General features: G+C 34.6%; 1 protein-coding gene and 1 long non-coding RNA gene across 2 annotated transcripts in view; both read right to left on the bottom strand.

The window, feature by feature from the left end:
* Positions 1–4855: 4855 nt before the first annotated feature.
* LOC110455342 lies at positions 4856–9443 on the bottom strand. Its single transcript, XR_002463438.1, has 3 exons — positions 9344–9443; positions 7612–7699; positions 4856–5545 (listed from the first exon to the last, which is right to left on the bottom strand). It is a non-coding gene; the product is annotated as an uncharacterized LOC110455342 (long non-coding RNA).
* Positions 9444–15079: 5636 nt separating this feature from the next.
* The window catches only part of LOC110455322, a 15656-nt gene continuing 10285 nt past the window's right edge, over positions 15080–20450 (bottom strand). Inside the window, exons 4-5 of the mRNA XM_021505402.1 lie at positions 17915–18119; positions 15080–16878 (exon numbers count right to left, since the gene is read on the bottom strand). Of these exons, the coding sequence (XP_021361077.1) occupies positions 15686–16878; positions 17915–18119 (1398 nt within the window). The 3' untranslated portion in view covers positions 15080–15685. The remainder of the gene's footprint in view (positions 16879–17914; positions 18120–20450) is intronic.

The following is a 20450-nucleotide window of genomic DNA, read 5'->3' as shown; positions in this document are numbered from 1 at the left end:
GTGTATTGGAGTGGGGAAGAAAAGCTCTACGCTCTGTCAATATTAGACTCGCATTTAGTTTATGTGATTATTTTCTGGACTTGAGCAAGTCTAATTGTTCTTCTTGTGCAGGCCCTTAAAATGTTTCTCGCACTGTCCCAGTCTACATCAATATTGACGGCGTCATTAAAATGTTCTTGAACATATATTTAATTTACGCAGTAATGAATATAAGAACCTTAAAAATACAATAGTCAAAACGTAAACAAATAACGACATTGCGTCCGTACGGTGATCCGGATATGGTTGGGGAGCGATCCGTGTATGAGGAAACCTCTCGTATTCAACTGCTGGCCTGGCTTACTCGTTTACTAGTTGTTGNTATGTTTGGTGTTTGGTTATGGAGGGATATGTGTGGTTTTGGAGCTTTGTTTGGTGTTTGGTTATGGAGGGATATGTGTGGTTTGGGAGCTATGTTTGGTGTCTGGTTATGGAGGGATTTTTGTGGCTATAGATGATATTTGTTGTTAAAGATCATATTCGATTGGTACAAGAAGGGTGCATGTTTAGACAAAGAAAGATAATATGTGTCGTGCTTATATAACAGATGTGTATGCTTGTCAGGGGATGCGTAATTATATTGAATTCGGTAACTTGTAGAGAGATTTGGGATATTTGTGGGGCGATATGTGTGGACGTTTAAGAATGAGTGTGCTTATAAAATGTCAGGTGTTCTTATCAGGGGATTGTGCCCTGGGAGAGTATCATTTTGAAATGACTCATTTGTAAGTTAATAATTTATGTGATAATTCTTAAACTTATTGAATCACAAATCAAGATGAAAAGGAACCAACATTTTAACTTGACATTCCTGTTGTTGATGCTTTCATGTTATTGAAACAAAATTGAATTAATCATTTATCACACTGACAGTTACTTAAAAATCCACCCGAGTTAAGTATCGATTACTTCACAATACAATTCACTTATTGTTGATCACATGTCTGGCTATATTTCCTAACAACGATATGTTGTAGTTGGTATGTCAATCGAACGTGCACTAATGGAGGTGAAATTTTATATTAATCTATCTCTCAGGTACATGTTAAACCTGTCAAAGGAGTAAATTAGAAGAGGCCGACTTTAACATTTTGATCCTCGAACTAATATCTTTTAATCCTTCATAACAAGTTAAGGTCTTTTTTGTTATGTGATTAATCGATATGTGTCTCAGTACTACACTGAAGTGCATGTTTAAAATCTAAAAACATTTTTGACATCCTGCATACAGTTTACAACCAAGGAATGTCCATGATTTTATCTATTGACACACATTTTTTGTGCAACTGCAGTTTTGTTAATCGAATAATGTTGCATAAAGACATGCCACACGCAGCTTTCATAAGATAGAGTTGTCACCGTAAATATTTAAGACCATGAATTAATAAATACCTCATCCACAAAAACTTATTTTTTATAAAAAAAGCCTGATATAAGGATATACTTATTTTTTACTTTAAAGAATGAACGATGGGTCTTAATTAAATATAAAATTGAAAAAATAACGTCAATGAGTATGGAGAAAAGTCGGGTTCAAACGCAAATAATATTATATTAACCATTAATCCTCTAACCACACTCAAACTTTATAAAATTTTACATTAAAATCATTTTTCTCCCCGTGGCTTTAGCTTTTATAATCTTCGCTGTATCAAAAATACGTCGCGAAACATTTATTAGAACAAAATGAAAATAAAATAAACAGACCTCACTAAAAATGTTCTGAGTGTGAAAAACCTACACGGCCAGACCAGGTTTCGATCTCTGTAATGGCGCTCCTACCAACTTTGCTTCGTGTACCTAGGTAGAATCATAGTTTAGATGTGCTACAGTAATGTCAACACGAACAAAATATTGCGAAGGCACTATATGTACGCGAATTATCAAGTGTTTGGCCTTATACATCCGTCATTCAGGTGAACTCAATATTATCTAAGTTGTTGCATTTCGTGTTTCTGTATTGGGACGGAATAGTTGAGGTTATCCGTAATGTCACTCATTAACACGAAATAATTCCCTATTTTCCTTTCCTCAGAACTAAGTTTTCGGATGTCTCAATAACAGCCTGACGCAGAAAGATGTTAAATGTATATGACTAACATGAATCAGGTTCTCACAAAAAAAGTCATTTCTTACACATTAAAGCTCTGTTTTACTAACTTGTCAATCTCTTTTCTTACTAAATGCAGGCTCTCACGTCTGCGAGCTTCTGTAAATGGTGTAAAGCTGCTTATCCATCACAGTGTAGTGAAGTTTTGATTCATCGATTTGCATTTGTAGGAGAGAGGATAAATCATAAATATTTCACTTTGCTGGGCAATACAAAGTACAATGTTTTATATAATAATATGTTTCCAATTACAGGTATTTGTCATAATAATTTAACAATTCGGTTGTAGAGATTTTATGTAATTATGAAAATGGTTACTTTACTTTTAATATATTGTATTTCTAATTGAATTTGAAATTGGGATTGGGTACAAGTGTTTTCAACTTATCATAGCCTTCTCCCGTCATACTTTTACAATTGCATACGATAACAATGATAATAGTCATAAACATGTAGAGATATATAACATTCACATAGACACAGATACTCAAAATGGCTATGAAATGCAGAGCGAACGAGCAGTCCCTATCTACGTAATCCATACTCCTTACTTATTTATTTCATTGATACATTGGTATGTATACTATTACGCTTGATGTATTATACTTCTGATGTTCTGGTTTTGCTTAACAAATTATTTACTAAGAAAGCAATAGCGACAGGAACGCAACCTTTATCGTAATTCGTTTTAGAAATATTGTTTAAATAACATTGGTCTAAGTAATACAAGATATTTTATTCTGGATGTCATCGTTATCATTTAAATTCATTAATATCAATAGCGAGGTTATATTATATTAAGAAATATGTTCTGTTTGTTTGAATCTGCATTGATTTATATTCTGAATATATTTCAATTATCATTTAAAAACAATAATAAAATAAATGCTGTTCTGCAGCATAAAGAAATGAACAGAACATGACATGACTGCGTGACGTTAACAGGGTTTTCAAAATGATAAAAAAATAACATAACACATTTTTAAATTCTATACGCGTACATTCGCCATTTTGCAGGAAATCATGTGCTTACATGGTGTCTTCCATTTTGCTTGCATATCTTTGTGCGTCGATTCAATGGGCAGTTTTGCCATTGGCAGTAGATACAAAATACCTTTTTTCTATATATCTTTTTAATCAAATCAGATCCCTTGAATACTATCATTTAACCACAGGACTATAAGGGTTTCTTCAATTCGAGTTACAATTTTGTTTTAAAGTACTACAGACGTCTTACCTAAGTTATATAGAAAAGCGTTAAGGATTACATGTATACGGTACATGTAATATACAACTATAATACAGGTCAATGTTGTTACAGGAAATACGCTCAATAAGCATACTATTTAATCAATTACACAAGAACAAATGCATTACAGTCTAGTCGTGGTATGTTCTGTTTCGGTCATTGTATTATTGGTACCTGATTTTGCACAGCACATTGACTTTCATTTTATCCTGAACCTTTAATATATTTTGCTCTTTGAATCGTTAAATTAAAATGAATTAAAATGGGTTTTTTGTCGATGAAAATATTACTCTTATAAGACAACTTGCACACTGCGTTCAATTTAAATGGATGGGACCTGTATTACTCTACCTAAACAAGCAAAGATGGGGATACGTTTGGAATATCATATAGAGTGGCCGGGGTTCGATTCCCCATAGGACGTGAAAAGGAATGACGTCACCTGCCCGACTATTTGAGTTTTTACCGGATACTCCGGTTTCCTCCACCATAAATTAGATCCCCGCGCACTAACATCCAGGCAAACAAGAGTGATTATCATAATCATAATTTTCATAATTGTATAAAATAGATAGAGTTTATATATACATGTATAACAGGTATCACGCGTACGGTATGCCATATTTATTCAAATTTTATTTAGCAAAACGTTTCTGAATGGTTTTTTTCTTTCCCAAGAGCTTTTCAAAAATATAGTATCGATAAACGTGTGGATACTGTCACAATTATTAAGGAATTTAAGTAATAAGCGTTTTCTTCACCACATAGAAATGTCCATATCACCCATGGGCAGCAGCGTCTCTCGTGTCTAACTTTGTATATAAAGTGGCATACAGTTATTAACGTATGTTGATGTCGATACCATGATATGTCAACTTTCGAAAGACGATGCTACTTTAGACTTTCGATCCCGGAAAAGATAATCTCCAAATTTGATCAATCATAATATTACAAGACACATATGTTCCCTATATCCCAATTGGTTGAATCGTAGTCACGTCGAGGTAGGTGGTTTGTAATATTGACTCAGCGTACTATTTTTATGACGTCTGTTCAGTTGTGACGTCACAATGCTCCCTGCGAAATGCAGTACTTTCCATCATACATTTTATCTTGATTCATGATTAAAACATTATTATATAGCATCTATTATAACAATAAAAGACTTCTACTTAGGCTTGGGTTTTTGGGGTATTTTTTAACGTCCTTCTATTTAGGTGAATACGTGGTTAGAATACGAAATCTGGGTTAATATCGCTTTCTCATGTGCATATAACGACATGTTCACCTCAACTAAAGTCCATAATTCATAACAATTAACCAAAATGGAGGTTAATAATATTATATCATGAAACCAATAAAAATAGATATTTGTCATCGCTTATCAAATGTTTTCTTAGTTAAATAGTAAATGAAACGTAAAGTGATATACAACAATGACGTTTTATTTGTTAAAAACAGTTTTAATAAATAAAAACACATAAGTTATGTATGGATACTCCGAAAGGGCTGTGACAACAACAATGTCAAATTAGCCCATTCATCATTTTTCTGTTTCGCTGATATTTATACCACAGCTCAAACATTTATCCATATCACACACAAATGGTTTAAGGCACGATAAAAAGCTTCAACAGATACCATAATATGTCCGTAAAGTCATTATCACGAGGTAAAAAAAACACGTGACATCTTTTCGATCACTTAATTATGTCACACACTCTCACAAAGACTAGACTTTGCCACAACTACAGAACATGATGTAAAAATGACCAATACTGTGTTTCTTTATCACACGTGCTTCACATACTCCAATTAATTCAAACGTTTTAGCCAATAAATAAATCGTCCGTAGATAAGTGAAATAAACATGTATACAGAGTAAATCAAATAATCACACGATGTAAGATTAATTAGTTTTTGAATAGTAAAAACCGGAAGCTTGCGTCACCAGATTGATTTTCCTCGTCTGGTCGGTCATGCTGCCTGTCCCGTTGACTGCTAATTTAACAGACGGTATCCGAGGATCAATGGAATGAAATGGATGAATGATGTGGCGTACAATGACATAGCGCTATTGTGTTTCGGCGCGGTAGTTGCCTTTGCTGAAGTTGAATTTGTATGAGAACTACCGCCTCCCGTTCCCACTGTTAAATAAACAAACAGGCACATTTTATCAAACAGACATATAAGCCTTGCAGAAACTGGCGGCGAAACCTGATTCAACCTTTCATTTAAATTCCAAGCGTGCTTTGTAAATTTACATTGAATTTGATATCTAAAAAACTTTTACCTTATAGACAAATAATTGAGGATTGCACGATTGTTAAGGTTGATGGTTTAGTTATAATGCACGATTTTATGTTTTATTTCAACAAAATTTTCAAATAGGAAAAGACATACAAAGCAAAAACAAAACACAAGGACAACGCCATTTGCAGATGATTTTAGTTCTATCGAGCAACAAATGAATACATTTGTATATGTACATTTGTTACCATTAAAATGGGTTTGTGAAGCTTTATGCCTCTCCGATAGATAACACCGCTTACATAGTGTTTTGTTAACTAGTCTAGTCAATTTTCGGAATGAGATTCAGAATAATAAATACTAAGTTTGTTTTGAATGCAAACAAAATTTGAAAACTTATTTTGCTAGCTTTCGACAATATCTGTTCAAAGCAGACTTTGCATTTAGTTTAGTCAAATAGTCCCATTTCTTTAAACATATTCGACGTAGCAAATAAACCTTGACATGCGAACCAAAGGTAGTGGTGAGGGGTATGTTACTACTGAGGAAAGGAAAGTTAATTAACAATCGTAAAATAAAAGTTGATAGGTTTGTCACATAGGTTACACTGTTGCTATCAATGTCATATTAGTACAAATAATATGTGAAGCTGAATAATGTATCTGCGGGGTCTTATATGTCAAGCTCAAGAAATTAGATGATTGCATTTTAGTTTCTAAATATAAGAATTAAAAAAATGAAGATAGGACAATAACACCAAATCTATTCGCAGTATCTTAGTGGCATTTATCTGCGATAAAATGTCCAACTGTGATATTTTGCTTTCTACAATAACCTGTGTCTGTGATCTTACCGTAAGATTATTCGATCAAAAGCGTGTCTACTGTTTTTTTCTTTACAAGAAAAAGCAACAGCTATATTTCAAACATCCACAAAAAAAGAGAAAGCATCACTGTTATGATATTAAAATAGATACTTGTGTTAAAAACTTCTACTAGCCACTGCTTAATTTCGCGAATGTAGTTCGTAAATAAATTTCCGAAATATGTTTGTGTTGGTTTAACAGTTATAATAAAAACTAGCCAAAACAATATATCTAAAAAATAAGAATTCATTATTTTTTTATATTCAACAACATACAAACAATCGGACAGCAATATATAACATGAGAAAGTATTCTTATGCTATTGTTTCCGGTTGAAAAGTTGAATATAACTTCTTACGCACAAATCCTACGTGTACAACGGAAAGAACATACAAACTCGGGAATGTGATAATGATCATTATCTAACTAGATTTAAAAAAATAGCATGTCTACTAGGATGAGAGCTTGTTCTTTTTTTCTAAGACCGTTGGTAACTTACATTCCTTCCTGCACGTTTGATACCGGGGCGCCGCCAGTGGTGCAGGAAATTTAACACCCGAGTTGTTTATATCCGGTTTGCTTATTGGTGATATCATTATTATAGCTGTTATTTTTAAGTCAAATAGATTTCTATTGTTGACTTTTTGTATAATGTTAGAGTTCTTTATTTGTCCTGGTATGTTGAAACTAGAGTGTATACTTATTTTCGTATTTGACCATATAGTCTCGTTATAAACTCCTTTTCATAAGAATAGAAGAACATCGTATGTAAGTGATAGATAACTTATGATTATTTTAACTATCACAGTCTGTTGAAAAATATTTCAAGGTACTTAACAGAAATATTTAAAAGGAAAAAACATATTACTCTTTATATTTAAACAAACAGTCTCATTTCTTTTTATTATAAGGTAGTTCTACTGTTTGTAAATTGCGGGTAGTAAATTAAACTAAATATGATATTTATATACACATTTTATGAAATACATAAACCTTTTATGTTATCAAAGCTCCCGTCTTATGTAACCATACGTTAATTAAAACAAATCACATAGCAATTATCAAACTATTAAAAGTAACTATTTGATTAGTTCTTACCTGTAGTTGATGATGCCCCCTCTACATTTGTCAGGGAGAATGTAAGTCCCAGGACTAGAAGGACGGTCATAACAGTATGGTATTTCATCTGAAACAAAATACGATGTCACGTGAATATTTAACGCAAGAGTTATTTCATTCCTAACTGCAAGTCAATAAGTTGCCGTACTGTAAAAAAAAGGTCTTCCCTTTACAACTCTTCAAACTGTTTGCGGTGCGGACGTTAAGAAATATACGCGTGTTGAGATTTTCGAGCTTATTTACCGAAGGCAAAAATCTCGAGCATTTCAATACCACGGAAATTTCCCCTTTTACAGTATTCAATATTGACTTATCCTATTTTGTTGCATATACATTTAAACTCTATTTCTTTACCAATGCAAAACAGCATATATGTATTTAATCATCTACCATGGTGTTTTGGTTCTGCCGTAGAACATAGATAAACCAAACTTATATCAGCAACTTAATATTGTATCATAATATTGAATCAATAAACTCATACTTTATCTTTTAATAAATATCTTTTTTTACATCAGCATTTTTGTTATAGAATATTGAATTGTAGTGTATTTTCTGACAAAGCCAATGAATAAACCAAAAATACACTGCATATATGTGTGTCAAAATATCAAACAACACAACTGGTCTAATACCTTGTACATACAACCTTACTGTTAGTACCAGCACCCCAAATACCAAAATAATAATTATAAAAGGGATCAGCGTTTTTTCAATTTCAGGAATCGGAATCTGGTCTTCTCAATTCCAAAACAACAACAGAAGTAGATAAAATAAACAATGAATTGTAAATGATTATGTTTGATCATTGTTCTTATTTTGTTTTTACATCTCCCCCACCCGACCAACCACCCAAACCTTCATTTTTTTGTCACATAAAACAACTCTCCGTAATGTATAAAACACCTCCGCCATGTTAATTATCTGTTCGAGTTAAGTTCGAAACACTCTGGATATTATTTTATTTCATCTGCCGACACAGCAAACGCATCTTGTCATGAAACAGCTACAGTACAGTGTAAGTGAACCACTTATACCTTATAAATCATAAAATGTATAAATGAAAGGAGATTAAGAAACAAGCGTAGATATTAATACTGTAAATAATTTTATGTCAAAATGCCATTCAACTTGAACACCTGTTTAAAGACTTCGAGTCCCGCTCTCCATGTTGTTTCCCCGAAAACGCAAAGTTGCTGGGCTTTTTCTTTGGCATGAATCTGCTTGCCCACTGACTAAAGTAAAGACTCACGAAAGAAATATATTTGCCAAATGTCTTTTCTCAAAAAAGCCTCCACCACGTATATTCGATCCCCATCCATGATAAAGATCAAGAAGCTTATCATCTTTATGCCTGTCATGGTATGTAGTACGATAATAATTCTTTCTTCAATATTTTCTGGGGAAATTTATAAAATATTCCTTATAATAAAATTATCTCGACTGCCAGGCGCCGAAAACGTTTTTGTATGAATAAACAGAGGATCATATAAATACAAGGGAATATATTAATATGTCTGTTAAATGTACAAAAGCTGCAGTACTCTCTACCCTGAAGTGTTGTAGTAAGGATTGCTAATGGCAACGGGAGGTGTTAATTGAAACAAATTAAATTAAAATAACCATTCCTCTGTTGCATATATATAGTTAATACGTCGTTCTTAACAAACCAGCTACAGTTTGCTTATATATAAAACCTGTAAAATGTTACCTTGATAAGTGTGTTCGAAACGATGATGCCGTTTGAAGCTCCAAAGCAGGCCCTCTCTCAACTCGTACTGCCGTCTTTCTTTTAAAGCAGTCGGATACTATTCGTTTAAGCACGCTTCCTTATTGAAAATTCCTGCGTGTCATATCTGGGATTACATTTCTCCCGTCGTTAAGCAACGAACACAATATTTACTAAAAAAACATCATTAATCTTTTGGATAGAGATAAAATGTTACTTTAAGTTGTTACAATCCTATTCGGATATTAGTCAGCATGTCTGCTCAGTGGTGTCCCGGCTTGGCGACATTGTTTGAACATCAATACGGTGTTTTTGACCCCCGCTTCAACGTGTAGTGATGAAGCGATTAGATCAAATGTGTACGCGTTAGTTGTACTCATAAAATGCTGAACTTTTTATATGTAGGGGAGAATGTTTTTGAACGATCAATTTATCGAATTTCCAATCTTATCCTCATTTCAATGAGTGGTGATGTAAACCCCCGTTCAGTTTAACGCAACTGTTACACATTTGTATCGTGAATCCATTAGTGTGCATGCTTGCGTTGTTTAGGAGAATAGGATGTTTATATACTCGCTGTGACATTACCCTATGTTTGGGATGGATTGTGTCATCTCCCCAAGGAAACTAAAACAGCAGGTTGATAAAAAAGGAAGGTATAGAGACACGTCTTGACTGCTAAATAAAAATATCCTCTCCTCATTTTTCTTTCTTTTTTTTTTTAATTTAATTTCTTAAACGTGTGCTCATATCCTCCCAGAAATAAAGTAATCAAGATGGTAATTGATTTTACCTGTTTCTTTAAGTTATATTCCTCATTTTCATATATACGTCTTAACGTTATCAGGACAGACTGACGCTAACAAAATCTATTGGTTATGACTTTAGCTACAGTAAAAAAAAACAATTCAAATTGCAAGTGTTCATACGCGAGTTATCGCCCTTGAAATAACATCCCTAGGCGTTTAAATTTCCATCGTTTGGTTTATAGTGATAAATTGTTGTATCAACTTTTGAGTTTCGAGTTCATAATTTTGTTAGTGTTAATTTGTACATGTGTACATGTAATTACATGTAATACACAAACGCCCACGTTTTGAACACAACTAAAATACAAACTTTAAAACGTTAACTTCGGTCGTTTCAAATATGATTGTTCATGCTAAACGCAAAAAAATAAACGAGTAGAATATATACAGATATATATAATGAACGAAAAAAAGAAGGCAGAAAGATAAATTCTGAGTTATATTATATTTAAGCTTGAACTCGATTTAAAATGCTATTCATATTCAACATAAATAGCCACTGCATTAGAGTAAACTAACACATGTACCAAAGAAAGCAGTTTCATATTTCTGTCCTTTAAAACAGTAATAGCGATATAAAGAATCAAAATCCAACCAAGGGCCCCTTTGAATGTTGCACTGCATGGAAGGGGATCACCGCCATAATTATTTTTTATAGAATTAGTTACTTCTGGTTCTGAATCTAATTCTATGTACATTTGTATTATTTCCCCNGATCAGACTGCCAAATCTGAGAAGATACTAAATAAAATAAATAACTACTCGTTTACTAGTTGACTAGCTAGCTATTTCTGAATTAAAAGTCTGTTTCGAATTTCTGTTTTTACAAAAATGACGAAACACGTAAGTCTGGAATGGATTGAATACTACAAGCTAACACGAAATCGCGATCGGTAAAACTAGCATAGCATGGAATGAAAACTAGCAAAGCATGGAACGAACACGTAATAGATTTGTAAACGAGTACAACAACACCAATGTACNTGAGTTCGCGTGTGTGATTTTCCCAATCAAGTCGGCGTAAGTAGTATAACTAATCTATACATACATGTCCTTCTGCTTTTCTAAGGTTCAAACACAGAATCTAATTCTATGTACATTTGTATTATTTCTCTAGTTTATTAGTCTAGTGTCTATTTTCCATGCTATGTACATTTGTGTTGTTTCACTCGTTTACAAATCTATTGCGTGTTCATTCCATGCTATGCTAGTTTTACCGATCGCGATTTCGACATCGTTTATGATGGAGCGCCGCTTGTCATCTTAATGAGGAACTAAAATTCTAGAATTTATTCTANAACTAATTCTATAAAAAATAATTATGGCGGTGATCCCCTTCCATAGCACTGGACGAACAGTATTATGTAGCACGTAACTTTTCATGTGACTGAATTTTCGAAATATAGTCCGTGGAAACTATAACGGTAAAACATCTTTGTATAAGTTCTTACCAAATTAATATAACATGTTTATTTAACTATCATAAAATAATATTTGAAACACACTGTTTTATTTGGTCATTATGATCATTGATACAGTGTATTAATGACGTCACAACGCGGAGACATGTCTGTATGATTCGAAAATTGAGTAATGCGGTCATTGGGGAAAATAGGTCTCTGTCCAGAGACGACTAGAAAGAGTATGGTTCAGTTTTATTATCACAATATGATGTCATTGAATCTCATTTTTGTGCGATATGAAACACGCATCCTATCCCCCATTACAACCCTCGTCATAACAAATCTAGGTCGCCAGTTCCTGTGGTAGGATATGGAAATAATACATAGGTGATAACCGTTAACTTTAACCCTTGGCACTTGTGAGCACGAAACCTCAAATGCTGTCATTTTATTTAGATGATCGTGTTTCTAACAGCTTACTTACCCGCGTAGGTGTTTGATAAAACAATAAATGCTTCATGATAGTGCTGGTTTGCATGCCTCTTTATATACAGCTTTCTCACTGAGTGATGGATGGTCGATACGTTTAACGCCAGCTTGCATTGTTAATCTTTGAAATATTAGAACGACTGTTCCATTAAGATATTTTTTTATTCAAATAATGAGATTATTACGGCCAGGTATCAGTTTATCGGCCGGTAGCGAGCGTACCTCGCCCGTTCGGGAAGCGGCCGTTCTAGCAGCGTTAGGCCCAATCGGTCCTATCAGTAGGCTTGTGTTCGTACCGAGTTCGTCCTACGATCGTATAGCATCTTTTTCTCTGGTCGTTCAGCGTGCGTCATGCGTTCGTACGTCAATAACATAATGCAAAAACTTTTGTGATTTGGAAACACATACTATGATACAATGTTTCTGTTGTTTGTTTGATGATTTGATAATATCCTCAGCTATGTGGAGATCGTCCTGTCAGCTGGTGTTTCACTACTGTAAAATCAAAGGTACAGTTGTAATCGTGGGGCAACAATTTCATACTTTTCGCAAAAGAACACACCAGTCATTGTACACTCAATATTATTTGGGTATACACGTGTTTGCATATATAATTATGCGGTTTGTATACATCTAGCCGGCAAAACACGAGTCATACGGAAAATACCCTTGTGGAAAACTTGTTATAACCTTGTGGACATATGAGTCTGTGGATGAAAAGTACCCACGGAAAAAAATTACAAATTCTGCGAAAAAATGTGATTTCACATAATGTGATAATAATCTTATCATTTGATAGTCTTTTCATGATCAGCTGTTAATTGACTATAGTTTAATAGTCTTGTCAGCTGTTAATTGCCTATATTTTACTAGACTTGTAAGCTGTTGATGGACTTTATTAATATAGTCTTGTAATCTGTGTATTGCCTATATTTTACTAGACTTGTAAGCTGTTGGTGGACTTTATTATTATAGTCTTGTAAGCTGTGTATTGCCTATATTTTACTAGCCTTGTAAGCTGTTGGTGGACTTTGTTATAATAGTCTTGTAAGCTGTGTATTGCCTATATTTTACTAGACTTGTATAATAGCCTTGTCAACTTTTAGTTGACTATATTTTAATAACCTTGTCAGCTGTTAATTGACCTTTTTATAAGTTTGTCAGCTGTCAAATGACTTCATTTCAATAGTCCTGTCAGTTATTATTTGACTATGCTGTATGGGTCTTTTCAGCTGTTTGATAACTTCTGACGATAGTCCTCTCAGCTGTTGATTAATTATATTACCATTGTCTTGTCAGCTGCTATTGACTTTATTTTAATTGTCTTGTCAGCTGCTATTGACTTTATTTTAATAGTTTTGTCCGTTGTGATTGACACTTTCTTAACAGTCTATCAACTATTAAATAACTGTATCACAATAGTTCTGTCAGCTGTTATGTGAGAGTAATGTCATTCAACATTTTAATGCATAACCTTGGCAAAAATATTTGATTGTTTGAAAAGAATTTTGAATTCGCTTTTATCTAATATGAGATTGATGAAATCCATCCCGTACAAGGTCGTACAAATTATAAACTTTCCATAAATGATACCAGATTTTTAGGATAAAAAATATAGAGAAAGGCTTCTTTCGTCAAAAGTCTGAAACACGCAAAAACGCAATTTTGTGTAAGACCTCTATACTATGATACAAAACGTGAGGCACGACAGCGGCATATACAATGTATTTGCATAACAAGCTCCAGAAAACAAATAAAGGGCATTAATTGCCTGTATATGATTTTAATCTCTTCACAACAGCGAGTGCAATGTGATGACACTGTTAGATAGAATGTAGGAAAGATAGGAAACGACAAAAGATTCCAAGTATCGCAATGAGGACAGTGAATCAATTTTGGTCTCTTCCATTTTCTTTTTTGTAGACGACTCGAAAGAAACACCCTGATTCTGCAGGAGACTCCAAATACTATCATACAGTGGGAAACAGTAGAATCTGGCGTGTTTCCTATGGTATTTATATAGCATTTAACAGTGAAAATGCGTACCAAAATGTCAAACAAATACAATAACTATTTCACAATGCATGCATATTTATTATATAAATGATACTATATATATTACACAAGATAACACATACAAGATTATAGTAAACTTTATAAGAGTAAATACATTCTACAATTGTAGAGATGGATGTGCTTGCATTTTATCCAAATCTTTCTGAAAGAAAGTTTCAATGACACTTTTTCAAAATGGACCAATCACAGAAATAATGAAATAATGAAATAATGGAACATACAATAACTGCATTTGATCAGAATATTAATGTAATCACTTTATTCAACTTTATTTCGAGAAATCAACCTGGAAATTTTACTTGTATGTACTTGAACCAGTGATTGAGATGCTATTTGCAATATTGAAAGAAGTTATTAACCCAATACAAATTCGCAGGAAACATCAATCGCGAAAGAGTGTAGTCACAAAATAGAAATATAAGATAAATAAGTATACCTTTTCTCTGCATAAAATACATTATATACTTAATTTCACTATCATAACAGTTGTTCTGTTAAGCGAGAAGCAAATGGGCCTTAGCGGTCACCTGAGTGACTTGTTACTTGTTATTGTGATTTGCGTTTAAAAAAGAGTTTTTGGGAATGACCCACATAAATCCATGTTTAGAGAGGCGCTAAATACCATCATAAATATTTAAAAATGTATATATATTTCCTCCTTAACGGGAACTAATAATCCTTTAGTAATGCAATTCACTATTTGGACAAAACGCAATATGACCTGTTATGAACCCGATCTACCAGAAGTATAGATGCTTATCCCAGTTTCTGACGACGGGTCAAAAACATGATTGTTTCAGATTTTGCACTAAATGACCCACTATGAGCCCCATTGGTGTCAGTCCTTTCTTAAATGTAAAATCTTATCCAAATTATCAAAACATCAACTCATAAACTGCTGGTGAAAAACTACCGGTGAGTTACAGAGGAGAGGTCTTTTGAGCGTAAAATCTTATCCAAGTTATCAAAGCACCAACCCATTACGGTAAGTTACAAAGGAGAAGTCTTTTGAAGGTTTCTACACTTTGTGACTAATTACTGTCCAAACCCTCAATCCCTTGGAGGCAGACTCATTTTGAGTAACGATGATGATCCCTACCATCCCCATAATTGGCTAATAATTTAATAAAATTCATTAAAATCTTACTGACGGTTTCTGAGAAGAAAATGTTATTGTTAATGCACGACCACATCGCACAACATGACGATGGATGAAAGGCGATCAAAATCTGTCACCTGGGTGACTCATGTATGCCATTTAGTTGTTGATCGATTTCGTCTCATTGAAAACAACGAATCCGTACGGGTCGGTGAAGGGTTTTAATACAATATTGCCGGGGTAAAGCGCTCGGGTTCTTTCTTTTTGTGCTACTGTATAAAACTATATATACTGACGTAAAAGAAATATGGCTCCAAACTCGTTACACTATTTTAGATATTTGATATGATATAACTGTAGCATAAGCTCATACTTTTGAAGTAAATGATCTGTAATATATTCTAGATCTGGTCTGCTTCGAAATGGAAATCAATTTTTTGTTGAGGTACTATTCTTCTTCGGGCAGGCGGTACTGACGGAATATCAGGTTGTTGTACTCCAAAACAGATTTAACTGACTCGAAATACACAGAGGATCCTGCATACCAAATTTTATGCTTTCCCTGGATGTCAAATATATCCCATGTTATTCCTGATGCAATGTCAGCAACGGAGAACTGTGGAAAGTAATCCCATATGAAGACATCGCGGATGTTCAACACAGTTGCTTCCTCTCTATCTTCAATGTGTGTCTTTAACTCGTTCTCTAGATCTGTCTCGTTAGGTCTTGCTTTTGAGAATTGATAATATACCGAGGTTTGTATGAATTTTCCATCTGGAGCTCCGGGAACCAAGCCTTTGGTGTAATTCTCTCCTACATTATATACGAGGCTGTTATATGAGTCTCGCTTAGCCCAAACTTTCATGTCCTCCTTTGATTCCACATTATCAGCGAAGTAGCTTTGTGGCGTTAACCCCCTACGACCTCCGTATGTAGTATCGACCAGTGACGTTGCGTAATAATAATGGTTCATTTTCTCAAACAGGGCACTTTCCTCTTCGTTGAAGTCAATGATTTCTAAATCGGATAGCAGTTTCATCTCGGGGGTCAGTATCAGAAAGTCAAATTCTTCTGTTCGTCCGTAGATGTAAGCATTATCATATAGTATAGTGAACTCCGAACGGTTCTTTCTTCTCATTCCTCGTTCCTTTTTCCCCTTTCGAAATATCTTTCGGACAGGACTGGAAAGTCTAACGTCGATGTTTTCCTGTCTAACAATTTCCTCCCATACCGTTTGATAACCTCTACTCAGTAGTTTGATATACGATACTTCTTCTGGTGGAGGGTCTAGAAGTTTTAATAGAAAGTTCGGGGTCAACCATGTCAATCCATACAATGCCGGAATTTCGTCCAAGTGGCCATAGCCCTGGATTGTGTGCGCCTGAAGAAAGATTTGTGCAAGAGATTCTGCTTCATACTTCTCCAAAAACTGCAAAAACGTCATGTTGAGTTCCTTTTTAAATACGTTTTCATCCGGACGAGGCATCAATTCACCGGAGTAATTTCCAAATAATTGCTGATGAACAGTTACGTATCGGTTAACCGCGGCAAGGAAGGCGTTTTGGATATCTTCAACAGTCGCATTCTCGGGCAAGCTTTGGGCGACAGGGATTAGTGTGTTAACTTGTCCTGGAATCATGACTGTAATAGCAAATAAGGAACCATTATAATTTATAAACCATGAGAAAGCCGTATGGTTATTCTCGACACAAACATTTTATACCAACGTCGCTTAGAGAATAAGTGATGAACAATCCTATTTTTAATTAGATGCTACGTAATACGTGGAAAGCATATCGCTTTAAATTTACAAGTTTTGAACAAAGTAATTACTCAACGCAGACTTAATGAGCAACCTATGTAATTTCATGCCGTTGTTTTATCTAGCACTAAACTCTGCTTTCCATCTCGCACGTTTCATATTTACCTTCCAGGCAGTACCTTCTTCTCAACAGGACACATCCCTCCACATCAACATCCTAAATTACCTTTCACTAACGTGCGCTAAACTTACTGTCACTTTTACATCCCATGAGTATTCTTCATTACGTCACACTTACGTTTTCTATATTTAAGATGACAGTGCATGTTAAAAAGCTTTCAAATAAGATTAAGAAAAAAAAGCCTCTTCCGACTATAGTTTCTAAGGATGTGCCGACATTTTAGTTTGTTCTTGCTTGGTAACGAGTATGGGTCTCGCTGGGTATAAAAAGCGGATTATCTAAATAAATATATTTTTTTAATCTAAATTGAAAGCTTTTTAACTTGATACAGTACAAATCACCTTTTATTAACCTCGGCTCATTACTTCACAAAACCATCTTCTGTATTAAATTATACTAACCTCACCTTTCACTACACTTCCATATACCACATGCAACATACAAATAAATGTTTGACCTGCTAAAAGATTGCCATACAAGTGTTCATTTGTAGAAACGATATTTTGTTTGTCACATGCGGAGGCTTTCATTTCTGTATGTTAACCAACCCAAAACTCATTTTTGTTTGGCTATTTTTGCATAGCAACGCACGTTTGTTGTTATGGCAGGATATCTACGCAAGAGCACTGATGGCCCTAATTAACCTATATGACAGAAATTGGTAAATAAATTAAAGTTGAATTTTTTACGAGGTCAGGATGTTTGACTTGGCGAAAATTTCACGGTTATTTTACCTTCTCCCCTCCATACTGTGACACCAGGTACCGGAATCAGATTTCCAGCATCGTAAGTTTCTAGAAGTTCGTACAGCTCTGTGTAATCCGGCTGGGTATAACATGTTCCCATCTCATGAACTACATCTCGGTAAGTAAGAGTCTTCGACTTTCCGCCTACTTTATCTTCCTTCTCAAACACTATAACGTTTTGGAATCCTGCCCTCTGAATAATATAAATCCATAATATTGTATCATTTCAACGAATTTACAGCTATTTTAAGTATACAAAAACTTTAAATCATCAAATAAGATAAAACCTAGCATTGCAACACATGTCTTATCGGTCGCTTACGCTTACAGCAAATAACCAACCACCACGTACGGAAGTGAACGTCCGAACGAGAAAGGAGGGCCACTCGCTTAGTTTGCTAAATTTGCCAAAATATTTAATACTGTTTTTTTTAACTCTTTCCGTACCGTTGTCGTGTACACACGACAACAATATGTCATCCTGATCCCCGTTGTCGTGTACACACGACACGAGACTTTGATGTAATCTGCCTGATGTTTAGTTGGTTATCGCACGAGACTGTCGCGAAAAAACAATTAATTGTCGCTAAAATCAGAACCCATCAGTTTGGAGGAAATAATTTTATTTGTGCAGAGTATACTTTTTTATTATTTGACTTAATGTTTTCGCATTTGCCGCAAGATGTTTGCCTTTGGAGCCTCAAATGTAAACAAGATGGCGGCAACTTAATTCGATACGAACACTCGTAAATTCATCATCAGGTATTTGTTGAGACTTATGGAAGTAAATTTGAATATTCTAAATAAGTCTTGATGAAATCTACTTGTAATTAGAAAAAAACTCAATGACTCCATATTCGTAACCATAATCAATCCCCATTGGAAACCTGCACTACAACGCTGTGTTAAGTACAAGGAATCGTATCGTTTATTGCCAGACAAATGTCGATTTCTCAGCCATAATCAGCCGCCAGCTAGTCATTATGCTGCGAAAATGAAGAAGTGTTTGTCTATAAACCAGAACATGAAACAATAACAATATTTGTTCACGGTTACCTGTTTAACTCTTGTGGCAGTTACACCGAGTCTAAAAAGTACATTAATAATCCGCCATTTTGTTATATGCGCGGGGGCGAGTCTAATAAGTACATCCGGTACGGAATCCGGACCGAAGTTGCGGTACGGAAAGAGTTAAAGACGATTCATGAAGTTTATTTTCGCCTTTTAATCGAAAACATATTTCTCATGAGTGCCATTACGATGAAAATGCTACATGCAAATTCTTAGTTTTGGCCCTATAAATGCCAATTAAATAAACATATTTTAGATGTTTTTTGTCAACGCTTTAGATATTCAACATTTTTGAATAATAAATAAGATGACTAATGGCATTGTAATAAGCTGTAAGATAGCGCGACGAATTCACCGGTCGTAAGTTTTCCTTCGCTTGATAAACACATACTTTCCCCCCAACATACGATGTTGGTATGTTGCTGTTGATTTTGTATTTAAGAGCCTGCACCGAATAACATGGTTTCTGTGAAAGAGGTCGACTGCTGTAGGACAAACTTACAACACAGTTTTGTGAAGATTCTTGTTTATGAAGAATATGGGCAAGTTTTATGATTGTCATCATTGGGAAACATGTTCTTTCATGTGATGTATAGACGGATGATTTTATTAAACTCATTAGTTTGCTTTGCGGTTTTACTGTCGCTAACTACACTTTCCCCATCTGCGGTATGATAACGTGACATTTGTTTGGATTTGACATATATTTAAATGGCAGGGGTCGTCGATAAAGCAAAATACGCTTACCCTTTCGGAACACCTGGCCCTATTCTTTTCGTACTTTTTTAAGTTTTTCCATTTTAATATTTTCTTAGCTCATATTTTGCAATAGTAGTACTGGTTTAAGCTCGAATGATGGTTTTGCAGATTCTTAGGTATTCTTGTTTTTTTGGGGATTATTTTCGGGAGTCCTTTGAGACTTGGAATCCGATTTGTAGATTTTGTCGTCTATACAGATACTTACGGTCATGTGACTATTAATCTCTAATCTATCTGTTTATCAGATTATCTTTCTTTTCCTCTGTCGAGTTCACAGTTTTAGTTATTATTTCTTTAGTTTTTGCGTTTCCGGTTGGAACAGTTCGGATGGAACATATTTTGACGGGAAGTGGTACACTGTAAAACGGATAGGCACACCCAAATATACATGATTTCGAAATAGCTATCAAATTAGACACAAAATGTACGACTTCTAAGTATTTCTGGTTCGTTATTCATATTTAATAAGAAACGCTGCCAATCAGCAATACTCAGCCATTAGTTTTCGGCCAGGCACATCTAGACCCCTAACAGGCACATCTAGACCCCTAACAGGCACATATATACCCCTAACAGGTACATCTAGACCCCTGGCAGGCACATCTAGACCCCTAACAGGCACATCTAGACCCCTAACAGGCACATATAGACCCCTAACAGGCACATATAGACCCCTAACAGGCACATCTAGACC

This window comes from Mizuhopecten yessoensis, unplaced genomic scaffold (assembly GCF_002113885.1).
Source record: "Mizuhopecten yessoensis strain PY_sf001 unplaced genomic scaffold, ASM211388v2 scaffold8195, whole genome shotgun sequence".
Taxonomy (NCBI): domain Eukaryota; kingdom Metazoa; phylum Mollusca; class Bivalvia; order Pectinida; family Pectinidae; genus Mizuhopecten; species Mizuhopecten yessoensis.
The sequence above is the reverse complement of the archived record's forward strand: the minus strand, read 5'-3'. Positions and strand labels throughout refer to the sequence as shown.